The sequence below is a fragment of the Balaenoptera acutorostrata genome, chromosome 13 (genome assembly GCF_949987535.1).
Source record: "Balaenoptera acutorostrata chromosome 13, mBalAcu1.1, whole genome shotgun sequence".
NCBI lineage: Eukaryota > Metazoa > Chordata > Mammalia > Artiodactyla > Balaenopteridae > Balaenoptera > Balaenoptera acutorostrata.
In genome coordinates, this window is record NC_080076.1 from 41423998 (window position 1) to 41436806 (window position 12809).

The following is a 12809-nucleotide window of genomic DNA, read 5'->3' on the forward strand; positions in this document are numbered from 1 at the left end:
TTCGAGCCCTGGTCCGGGAAGATCCCACATGCCGCGGAGCAACTGGGCCCGTGAGCCACAACTACTGAGCCTGCGCGTTTGGAGCCTGTGCTCCACAACAAGAGAGGCCGCGATAGTGAGAGGCCCGCGCACCGCGATGAAGAGTGGCCCCCGCTTGCCATAACTAGAGAAAGCCCTCGCACAGAAACGAAGACCCAACACAGCCAAAAATAAATTAAAAAAAAAAAAAAAACACTTCGGCAGGATGTCACTCTATTTCTGACCTCCTCCAATGTCATTTAAAAAAAAAAGAAAAAAAGAAAACCCTAGGACTCCTGGCGTTCCTGATTTCTTAATTTAATTTGAACCAGGAAAACCACTGTGGCTGTACTGACCAATCTGAATGTTGAAGGAGGGGCCCGAGGCTTCCTTCTCCAAACCTAAGGGTCTCATGTTGGTGCATCCATTCGTCCTTGCAGATTCCTCACTGTCCAGTCATGGGGGTGAGGGGGAGTGTTGAGACCACCATACTGGTTTTGTAAAGACAAGTGATCTCATTAGAACTACACTGAAGATAAACTTGGTAGCTGCTACCCCTGCTGACTTTCAGCCACTAGCCTGGACGCGAGCACCCCCTGCAGGGTCAGGCGAGACCTTCCTCCAACATCACAGAGTGGACACGGGCTGCGAGCATCACCCACGGTCTCCTTTCTAACAACGCCATAAGCTCCAAGGCTTAGGTTGACCCTTGGCTCTATTTTCTTTTCCTCGGGGTGACTGGCCTGGTATTGAACACAAGAGCTGGAGACTATTGTGGACCTTCCTTCTGGAAAATGAAAGATGGAGAAAGAAACCAGCACTGATCTGATGCTGATGCCCCAAGTGGCTGGGGAGGAGGCTGGGGAGACAGAGGCCCCGAGGAGAGATGCCCAAGGTCCCAAACGCTGTGTGTGCTACACAGGGAAAGAAGCGGGGGAAGCACAATTCCTACAAACTCATTCTTGAGGACTTTTAATTTTGTGATTTCTCCGTGGTATTTAGAAGTCAATAAGGATGTCCCTGTGCATCCCTTCTCCTTGCAGGATGATTCCAAAGAAAAACTGACAGGATGCTGTTGCAACACGGAAGGCTCTGAGCCTTCCTCCCACCTACTGAGCGGACAGAGGCACTTCTGTTAGGCCCACTTCCTTTTTCTCACCTCCTCTTTTTCTTCCCAGCCCATGGTCTCTCCTCTCACCCTTTCCCTTCTCTCTCTTCTCTTTTTCCTGCCTTTGCCATCCTCTCTCCCCTCCCACTCCCACCACCGGGACCTTGCCCTCCCTCTATTCCCTTCCTGGTGATCAGCTAAAAGGTTGTCACTTTTCCTATCACAAGCATAGCTGCTAGGTTTTATTCCCTTTTGGAAATAGGGCTGCTTGTTGGTGTTTTATCATGACCATAATAAAGTCAGTTTTCATTGCAAACTCTCCCATCTCCCTAGCTTTTGGGGTCCTCGAGACCATGCAGAAAGCACAGAGGAGGGAGCAGCTTCCAAATGAACATGAAAGTTAGGGAAGGCTCCCAGCAGAAGGACAGAAAAATCAGAAAACACTGAAACAGGATATGAGATATACATCTTCCCTCAGCCTGGCTAAATCAGCCTATTAGGCCCAGCATTCCACTCAGCTTGTAAGGTCACCTACAGCAGTTTGTAAATAGAGCCATATCCATTCTCCATAGAAAACAGAGCCAAATTTTTAACAAGAAGAACAGATTTTCAGTCTCCTAAGAGAAACCATGGCTGTTTCTATTATAAAACGGGACGGGGGGGATTCTATCATCAATAATATTGGGAAAAGGAAAATTGAGAGGAAGATGTAAGGGCAACCAAGGACCTGGGGACCCAGTGGGTATTGCACACCAAAGCCATCCAGAGGGGAAAGGCCCTCCCACACACACAAGGGCACCATCACCAAGTCTGGAAGGAAGATACCACCTCAACTAGACCTATTCTTGTCATAAAGTCAAATCAAGGCTGAGTGCTCCTGAAATACAGCAGGGTCCTTAGGAAGCAGGTACTTTGAGAAGCGAGGCCAAGGGATGTCTCATTGCTTAGAGCATGGCGCTGGTGCCTGCCAGCGTTGGCAGGCTCGCCCAACTCGGGGTGGCAGTGAACATAGGGATGGGGAAGCCTGGGATGACCACAGGTTCTGCAGGGACCCCTGGGAAGCTATGTTGATTCTGTGACCTAAGCCAGGCTGACATTCCCCACCCAGGCCCTCGATGCCCTCCCTGCCTGACCCCGTTGCCTCCTCTAGTCACCGTGGTCTCTGCCATGGTGTCTCACCCCACAAGCTGACCATACTTCAGCCTGGGTTCAGTAGCATCTGCTCAGGACAGGATCCCTTATTACTTCCTCCAAATCCACCCCGCCCCGCCCCCAGCCAGGTACCTCCCGGTCCCACCTGAATCCAGAGAAGACCACACCAGAGCTTCACTCAGCTTCCAGCGCCCCCTGGGTACCAGGGTGGATCTTCCTCCTTTAGGTAGCACCCCCAGAGTGTGGGCACTCACAGCCAAGGCACGGCCAGCCAGACGTGGGCCAAGATCCGTGGGGGAAATTAGATAGATTCTCATAACCAAGCACTATTTCCTCAACTACAAAATGGGGATAGCATTATTTACCTTAGGGTGGTCTTATGTGGATTAAAGGCGGTAATGGTTGAAAAGCACCTACTATGGTGCCTGGTGCCTAGGTAAATTGTTAATAAATGTTGGTCACTTTTATAATTGACGGCAGAGTTGAAAGGCAATCTCAAATTCATTCATCTATATATAGGAATATGCATATACATATGTATAACATATAAGTATGTACTTAAGTAACTGAAAGTATTAAACATGAAATACAGCAGGTAATATTAATACTCTATCCATGGCATAATGTTTTAATTAAACACTAAAAACCAGAGGTGCCAAAAGCATTTGATTAATGCTTAAAAGGAAAAAATAAAAATACATTAAAAATTCATAAGCTCTTTGCAATTTGAGTGAGTTTTTTTTTTTTTTTTTAATCTATAAAACAGTAGTCCTTATTTGTACTGTGACAGGGCAGGAACAAAGCTGAATAGGACTTCTTTCTGCAAAACCATCTCAGAGAGGGTAACAGGGTAAAAAGATAGGCGTATAATATGCAAACTAATAAAATGTTCAATCATAACCTTCTCTTACCTTTGACCCAATGAGCGTGTACAGCCACTGAATGGTTTCATTGTGGTTTATTACTCCATTCATCCCATCCACATACAACATAATCTGGCCCAAAGCTACAGAAGAGAAGAGAAAAAGAAGCAAGGAGACGTTATGGTTTATATGTAAATATAATCTCCAATGATCATAATGTCAAGTGAGATTTTCACACTTTAAGTACAGTGTATGTTAAGAACCAAATCTGCAGAGAATCCCTGAGCTCTGAAATTAGCGCAATTTCATTGCAGAAAGTGTTGATCACTCCAGAAGAAATAAGGGTTATCCTGGAGTCTGGAAGATGCAATTAAGGCACCAAATCCAGTGATTGTTGTTTCTCTGTGCCTTGATGTATAAATGCATGTTTTTACGTTTCTATATCTGTATGTAGTCCCAGACGAGGCAGAGATATCCATGAGATGGTGTCTGGGTCGTGGCCTCCCGCTGGGGCCAAGAGGGTGCGTGAAGTTCCTAAAGACAACTTGTCTGGTGCCCCAGCCTATGGTCAGGCAGGTCCCAGATGCTATGGAACAATTTTGAGCCAATACAATTTGAACCCTTATGATAAGGGATAAATATGTATTTAAATATTATTTGTAATCCTTTTAAAGACTTTCAGGTTTTAAAATGTCAGAAATCATGAAAAAAGAGGGTGGGGGTGGGGAGGGGGAATGGGGAGATTAGTGTTTAATGGGGACAGAGTTTCAGCTTAGGAAGGTGAAAAATTCTGGAGATGGATGATGGTGAGAGTTGAACAAAAATGTGAATGTACTTAGTGCCACTGAGTACATTTAAATATGGTTAAAATAGTATGTTTTATATTATGTGACTTTTACTGAAATAAAAAAATTTTTTTAAAAAAGAAATCATAAAAAAAATTGTTGATACCAAGGCCTAAATTCTTAGTTAAGAAAAATATAGTCACCACAGATTGTCATTATTCACCAAAAAAACCCAAAACAAAACAAAACAAAAAAACAAGCCACGTTATTACTTTTTTAAAAAATAAATATTAACTCTATTTTTTCAGTTCCCTTGGTATCAAAATAATTTGGATTCTAGAATATGAATAAACAGAAGTTACATACTCTAAGTAAATAGGCTTCCTTGAATCAGGTCTGACCTCCTAAATCTTACTGCAGCCATAATTAATTGGCATGGCATTGGCATTTTTAGGTAACACTTTTTTTTCTGGTAATATTAGGGTATCTTATTTTAGAAAACTGACAACAAGAGGTGTAAAGTGAAAATAATTCATAATCTCATAATTTAAAGAATTATTCTTAACATGTTGATATGTTTTCTTACATTCTTTCTTTTATGCTTTACACACACACATACACACAACTTTATACATAGGTTGTAGGAACAGTCCAGATAAAATGGTGATGATTGAAAAGAGCAAAGCACAAAATAGTGAGTGTACACTAATTCCAAGCATACAAATATATGTGTTATGTTAGAAAACTCATTATTATACTATCCAACAAAAGATCAAATGACAAAACCACATAATCATTCTAAGAAAAAGTATGCTCCTAAATATGTAAAAACTCAAAATTTTTTTTGTATTTATTTAATTTATTTTTTAACATCTTTATTGGAGTATAATTGCTTTACAATGGTGTGTTAGTTTCTACTGTATAACAAAGTGAATCAGCTATACATAAACATATATCCCCATATCTCCTTTCTCTTGCGTCTCCCTCCCACCCTCCCTATCCCACCCCTCTAGGTGGACACAAAGCACAGAGCCAACCTCCCTGTGCTATGTGGCTGCTTCCCACTAGCTCTCTATTTTACATTTGGTAGTGTATATATGTCAATGCTACTCTCTCACTTCGTCCCAGCTTTCCCTTCCCCCTCCCTGTGGCCTCAAGTCCATTCTCGATATGACTGCATCTTTATTCCTGTCCTGCCCTTAGGTTCTTCAGAACCTTTTTTTTTTTTTAGATTCCATATATATGTGTTAGCATACGGTATTTGTTTTTCTCTTTCTGACTTACTTCACTCTGTATGACAGTCTCTAGGTCCATCCACCTCACTACAAATAACTCAATTTCGTTTCTTTTTATGGCTGAGTAATATTGCATTGTATATATGTGCCACATCTTCTTTATCCATTCATCTTTCGATGGACACTTAGGTTGCTTCCATGGCCTGGCTATTGCAAATAGTGCTGCAATGAACATTAGGGTACATGTATCCTTTTGAATTATGGTTTTCTCAGGGTATATGCCCAGCAGTGGGATTGCTGGGTCGTATGGTAGTTCTATTTTTAGTTTTTAAGGAACCTCCATACTGTTCTCCATAGCGGCTGTATCAATTTACATTCCCACCAACAGTGCAAGAGGGTTCCCTTTTCTCCACACCCTCTCCAGCACGTATTGTTTGTAGATTTTTTGATGATGGCCATTCTGACTGGTGTGAGGTGATACCTCATTACAGTTTTGATTTGCATTTCTCTAATGATTAGTGATTTTGAGCATCCTTTCATGTGTTTGTTGGCAATCTGCATATCTTCTTTGGAGAATTGTCTGTTTAGATCTTCTGCCCATTTTTGGATTGGGTTGCTTTTTTGATATTGAGTTGTATGAGCTGCCTGTATATTTTGGAGATTAATCCTTTGTCAGTTGCTTCATTTGCAAATATTTTCTCCCATTCAGAGGGCTGTCTTTTCGTCTTGTTTATGGTTTCCTTTGCTGCGCAAAGCTTTTAAGTTTCAATAGGTCCCATTTATTTATTTTTGTTTTTATTTCCATTTCTCTAGGAGGTGGGTCAAAAAGGATCTTGCTGTGATTTATGTCATAGAGTGTTCTGCCTATGTTTTCCTCTAAGACTTTTATAGTGTATGGCCTTACACTTAGGTCTTTAATCCATTTTGAGTTTATTTTTGTGTATGGTGTTAGGGAGTTTTCTAATTTCATTCTTTACATGTAGCTGTCCAGTTTTCCCAGCACCACTTATTGAAGAGGCTGTCTTTTCTCCACTGTATATTCTTGCATCCTTTATCAAAGATAAGGTGACCATATGTGCATGGGTTTATCTCTGGGCTTTCTATCCTGTTCCATTGATCTATATTTCTGTTGCTGTGCCAGTACCATACTGTCTTGATTACTGTAGCTTTGTAGTATAGTCCGAAGTCAGGGAGCCTGATACCTCCAGCTCCGTTTTCGTTTCTCAAGATTGCTTCGGCTGTTTGGGTTCTTTTGTGTTTCCATACTATTTGTGAAATTTTTTGTTCTAGTTCTGTGAAAAATGCCATTGGTAGTTTGATAGGGATTGCATTGAATCTGTAGATTGCTTTGGGTAGTATAGTCATTTTCACAATGTTGATTCTTCCAATCCAAGAACATGGTATATCTCTCCATCTGTTTGTATCATCTTTAATTTCTTTCATCAGTGTCTTATAGTTTTCTGCATACAGGTCTTTTGTCTCCTTAGGTAGGTTTATTCCTAGGTATTTTATTCTTTTTATTGCAATGGTAAATGGGAGTGTTTCCTTAATTTCTCTTTCAGATTTTTCATCATTAGTGTATAGGAATGCAAGAGATTTCTGTGCATTAATTTTATTTCCTGCTACTTTACCAGATTCATTGATTAGCTCTAGTAGTTTTCTGGTAGCATCTTTGGGATTCTCTACTTATAGTATCGTGTCATCTGCAAACAGTGACAGTTTTACTTCTTTTCTGATTTGGATTCCTTTTGTTTCTTTTTCTTCTCTGATTACTGTAGCTACAACTTCCAAAAACTATGTTGAATAATAGTGGTGAGATTGGGCAACCTTGTCTTGTTCCTGATCTTAGTGGAAATGGTTTCAGTTTTTCACCATTGAGAAAGATGTTGGCTGTGTGTTTGTCATATATGGCCTTTACTATGTTCGGGTAAGTTCCCTCTATGCCTACTTTCTGGAGAGTTTTTATCATAAATGGGTGCTGAATTTTGTCGAAAGCTTTTTCTGCATCTATTGAGATGATCATATGGTTCTTCTCCTTCAATTTGTTAATATGGTTTATCACATTGATTGATTTGTGTATATTGAAGGATCCTTGCATTCCTGGGATAAAGCCCACTTGATCATGGTGTATGATCCTTTTAATGTGCTGTTGGATTCTATTTGCTAGTATTTTGTTGATGATTTTTGCATCTATGTTAATCAGTCATATTGGTCTGTAGTTTCATTTTTTTGTGACATCTTTGTCTGGTTTTGGGATCAGGGTGATGGTGGCCTTGTAGAATGAGTTTGGGAGTGTTCCTCCCTCTGCTATATTTTGGAAGTAAAAACTCAAAATTATAAACAATTAATTGAGCATATCCTTGACACAATAAACTGTACATTTTTGAAAATAACAGTTTCATATTCTATTTAGTGGTGAAACACTGGAGATACTCCTATTAAAATCATAAATAATTTTAAAATGATGCCCATTAATCCCATAATTATTTAATACCATGCTACAGAGTTTCAAGCAAATTTAACAAGACATGAAAAATAATTAAAGGTAGGATGTTTAGAAATGAATACATAATATTGTCATTATTTGCAAGAAATATTATAGACCCAATAAAAAACTCATCTACAGAATTTATAATGACGAGATCACAATTGTAACCACTTTCTCATCTTAATGAGAAATAAGTATGTAACATACAAAGAAAATCAAAGTTTGATATAAAAATATAATACTAGATAAATGATATGACAGCAAATACGATAAAGGCTTAAATGATTTATTGTATAAACAATTCATACAAGCTGATAAGAAAATACTAAATGCCAATAGAAAAAAAGTAAAAGCATTTCATAAGAGAGATGACAAGCTGGTTTACAGTAACAAAGTTGTTCATTCTTACTATAATAAAAATGCAAATTAAAACAATAATGAGGTAGAATTTTCACTTAAATCATGAAAGATATTTTTTAAAGAAATGATTAGGTTATCAATTGCTGGAGAGGTTAAACAAGTAACTTCATACATTCCTGGTGGTGGGGCAAGTTGGTACAAGTCCTATAATAAGGCTATTTAGTGCTATAATTGTTTTAAAAATAGTTACCATTTAGTGTCTACCATATCCCAACGTCTGAGGGTGGGAATTTATATGTGTTATTAATACTACAGCCCTGCTGTGAGGCAGGTATTATAACTGCCATCTGACAGAGGAAAAAACTGAAGCTCTGAAAAGTAAAGGAATGTGCCCCCAAATCCCATCACTACCAAGTGGCGGAGTCCACCTCCAGCCGGGGCAGGCGGGCTCCTCCATGTCTGTACTCAGAGCCTGGAAGTCCTCTCTAAGCTCTTCCCAAGCCAGTGTGATTTCAGGAATCTATCCTAAGGAAATAACCCTAAGTTAAAGGGGGAAAAAAAGGATGAAGCAAAGACACTCACTGGAGTGTCATCTATAACATCAAAATATCAACTAAAATCTAAATATAGATCAGATCTAGAACTCAGCATACACAGCAATTTATCAAAGCTATGTCCTAACCTATGAACTGTTTCTGATAAAATAATTAAAAAGTAGAAACTTATAATGATTATGTAATTCAGTAAAACACTAAAATCTCAAGCATAGAAGGAAAGGAAAACTCATGATATATTAAGCACTATGATCAGATATATGTTCTTTGGATGTATTTTTTTTCTACTTTTCCCTGATTTTCATTATGAGCATCTATTAATTTTATAATTGGAAAGTAAACAAATATACAAAAAGGAACCAAATAAGACTGTATAATGTAAAGTGTTAGGTGCTTTTCCTGGTTTTTAGAATTTTTTTACTAGCCCATCCCTCTTGGCATACCCCTCCCTCCTTCAGAAAGATACAGCCCCCACTTCATGAAAGAGTTCTGAGAATTCAGCACATTCTGCCCATTTTTTCCTTTCCCTTTTTCTTTCCTCCTCTCCCTTCCAAAACAAACTGGCAAATCTCTAGGGAAGAGGACTTTGTACCACAGTCCTTTTCCCATTCAAGTTCCACTGTTGACGAAGCAAATCCAAGGCAGATTTAGCATCTTCTAAATCAGCTTAATGGCACAGGGGAGTCAATGTAGACTGTTCAGCCTCTGGAAGGTACATTCCTTGGGAAGACCCTCCCCCCAAGGCTGAAAAGCCAGGAATGAATGTCTCCTCCCTAACTGCTCAGGGCCTCTGGTACTGCAGAAAGCCCAGCAAGCCAAGGCACCACTACAAAAAGGGAGTCAAAGTAAGAATTTCTATAAGTTTTCGCTCTATGATGTTTCCCTTCAAGGTTCTATTAACTGCCCACTTTGGAGGAAGAAAGTCACCAGAAAGTCCATGTCTAATGGAACTCAACTTTCTGATCATACTGATTTGTCATAATATTGTGACAATCAAAACTTTCAGGCTAGATCTTTTGCACCCTAGCCCTAAAGCTAAAGCACACCATCCTGCAAAACCCACTGCAGACACAAGATGGCACTAAATAGATTTAAGTGTGTTAATGTCTCACTAAGCTTCCACAGCAAAATACCACCAATGTAAATGAGGGCCTGTGAATAAAACTCACCCAGGAAAAAAAAAAAGAAAGAAAAGTAGATGGCCTAGGTCACAGGAACCACGAAAATTAGTGATTTCCATTTCTAAGAAGGATGAGGAGGATCAGAATGTCAGAACACAGTGGTGGGTAACAATAGCACAGGTCTAAAAAGAGACCAGGGCCTTTGTTGTTATGCTGCTCATGGAATTTACTCGAGGCATTTTTATTAATTTTCTGTGCTTCAGTTCCCTCACCTCAAAAATAAGATAGTAAGACTGTAGTACCTACTTTTCAGGGGTGTTGTAGGGATTGAGTTAGAGCAATGCCTGACTCAGAGTAGGTGCTCAATAAACGTTAGTAATATCAAGTACGTCACTGAAGTCACATCAATTATCTACTGGACAGAAGCACGCAATGAAAAACTCTCCAAGACACACGGTGGGGGAGAGCCCTCTGCCCAACTCAGTCACAATTATTTTTTTCTAAAAATTTTTTGTTTTACTTTTTATATTTAGATATATGCTCCATTTTGAGATATTTTTTATATAAATTGTGAGGTTTAGATTGATATTCTTTTTTTTTTCACATAGATGTCCAATGGATCTAATACCGTTGTTTGAAGAGACTATCTTATCTTTATTTGTTTTTGCAAATTTGCCAGAAATCAATTGGCTATGTTTGCATGGGTCTATTTCTGGATTCTCTATTCTGTTCCACTGATCTATGCATCTATCCTTTTTGCCAGCACCACAGTATCTTGATTATTGTAGCTTCATAAGAAGTCTTAAAATCAGGTAGTATGACTCCTACAATTTCATTCTTCCTTTTAAAAATTGTTTTGGCTATTCTTGTCTTTTGGCCTTTTCATGTAAATTTTAGAAGCAGTTTGTCTAAATCTGCAAAAAATCTTTCAGGAAGTATTATGAGAAATGCATTAAATCTACAGATAAATTTTGGGAGAATGACATCTTTACTACATTCAGTCTTGTAACCCATGATCCTATTATGTCATCATTTAGATCTTCTCTATTTTCATGAGTGTTTTGTAGTTTTTAACCAAAGATTCTGTATATGGCTTTTTGCTAAATTTATAAGTATTTCATATTTTTGGAGCTACTGGAAATATTTTTAAAACTTCTCCATTCCCAACTATTTATTATTAGTATATAGAAATAAAAGTAATTTTTTTATGTTTTGACTTTGTATTCTATAACTTTGTTAAACTTATTAATTCTAGGGGTTTGGAGGATTATGTTTTTGTAAATTCTCTGAGGTTTTCTACATAGCCAATAATGTTGTCTGTGACCTAGAACAATTTTATTTCTTCCTTCCCAACCTATATTCCCCCCCCCCTCCACCCACCCTTTATTCCTCTTTGCCTTATTGCACTGGTTAAGTATTTCAATAGGGGTGGTAGGAGTGGACAACTTTGCCTTTTCTCAGTATTAGGGGGAAAGCATGTAAATTTTTCACCATTAACTATGATGTTAGTTATAGGTTTTTGCACATTGCCCTTTATCAAGGTGAAGACGAACCCTCCCAATGTCTAGTTTGTTAAGAAGTTTTTTTTTTTAATCATACATGGATGCTGAATTTTGTCAAATGCTTTTTCTATATCAATTGATATTATCAAGTGGTTTTTCTTCAGACTGATAATGTGGTGAGTTACACAAAGTGAATTTCAAATACTGAACCAGCCTTGCATTCCCTCTTGGTCATGGTGCATTATTCTTTTTATAGATTGCTGAATTTGATTTGTTGATATTTTGCTGAGGATTTTAGCATCTTTGTTCATGAGACATATTGGTCTGTAGTATCCTGTCTCTGTCTTGTTTCATATCATGGTAATGCTGGTCCTATAAAATGAGTTGGGAAGCATTCCCTCCTCTGATGTTTTCTGGAAAAGATTACGTAAAATTGGTTTTATTTTGTCTTTAAATGTTTGGCAGAATTACCAGGAAACCATCTGAGCCTGGAGATTCCTTTTTCAGAAGGTTGTTAACTACAAATCAAATTTCTTTAATAGTCATAGTTAATAACATTTATAGTAATAAGGCTAGTCAGGTTATCTATTTCATCTTGGGTGAATTTTGGTAATCTGTGGTTTTTAAGGAACTTGCCCATTTCATCTAAGTATCAATTTTATATACCTAGAGTTGTTCATAGTATTCTTTTATTACTCATTTAATGTCTGTGGAGTCTATCATGATAGCCCCTCTATCATTACAGGTGTTGGCAATTAGTGTCTCTTCTTTTTCTTTGTCATTGTTGCTTATTATCTTCCTTTTCAAAGAATGAGCTTTTGTTTCACTGATATCAACTCTGTTATTTCTCCGTTTTAAATTTCATTAGATTTTACCCTTATCTTTATCATTTCTTTCCTTCTACTTGATTGAGTTTGTTTTCCCTTTTTTATTCTAGTTTCTTAAGGCAGGTGTTTATATTATGGATTATTTTCTTTTTTTTCTAATAGAAACGTGTAATACTATAAATTTCTCTCCATGCATTGCTTCAATTGCATCCCACAGATTTTTATTTGTTTTTCATTTTAATTTAGTTCAAAATATTTTCTAATTTCCATTTGAGAATTCCTCTTCAACATATGGATTATTTAAAAGCATGTTGTTTAATTTCCAAGAATTTGGAGACATTCCTGTTACCCTTCTGTAATTGATTTATAGTTTAACTCCATTATGGCTAGGAAATATATCATATGATTTCAATTCTTTTAAATTTGTTATTTTTATGACCCAGGATATTACCTATCTTGGTGAATGTTTTATATGTACTTGAAAAGAATACATATTCTGCTATAGTTGGGTAGAGTACTCTAAAAATGTCAATTAGAACTAGTTGGTTGATGGTGCTGTTTAGTTTCACTATAGCTTTGCTGATTTTCAGTCTACCAGTTCTATTGATTACTAAAAAAGGAATGCTGAAGTCTTCAACTACAACAGAGGATTTTCCATTTCTTATTTCAATTCTCTCAGTTTTTGCTTCATGTATTTTGAAGCTCTATAGGTTTTCCATTTCTGGATGAATCAACTCTTTTATCATTATAATGTCCCTCTTTATCCCTTGCTATTTTCTTTACTTTGGCCTCTACT

At 37.9% G+C, this 12809-nt stretch overlaps 1 protein-coding gene across 5 annotated transcripts in view; it reads right to left on the reverse strand.

The window, feature by feature from the left end:
• FHOD3 (formin homology 2 domain containing 3) overlaps nucleotides 1-12809 on the reverse strand; it is a 495595-nt gene that overhangs the window by 209088 nt on the left and 273698 nt on the right. For all 5 annotated transcript variants that reach the window (XM_057527272.1, XM_057527271.1, XM_057527269.1 and 2 more), the window contains exon 6: nucleotides 3190-3284. In XM_057527272.1, the coding sequence (XP_057383255.1) occupies nucleotides 3190-3284 (95 nt within the window). The remainder of the gene's footprint in view (nucleotides 1-3189; nucleotides 3285-12809) is intronic.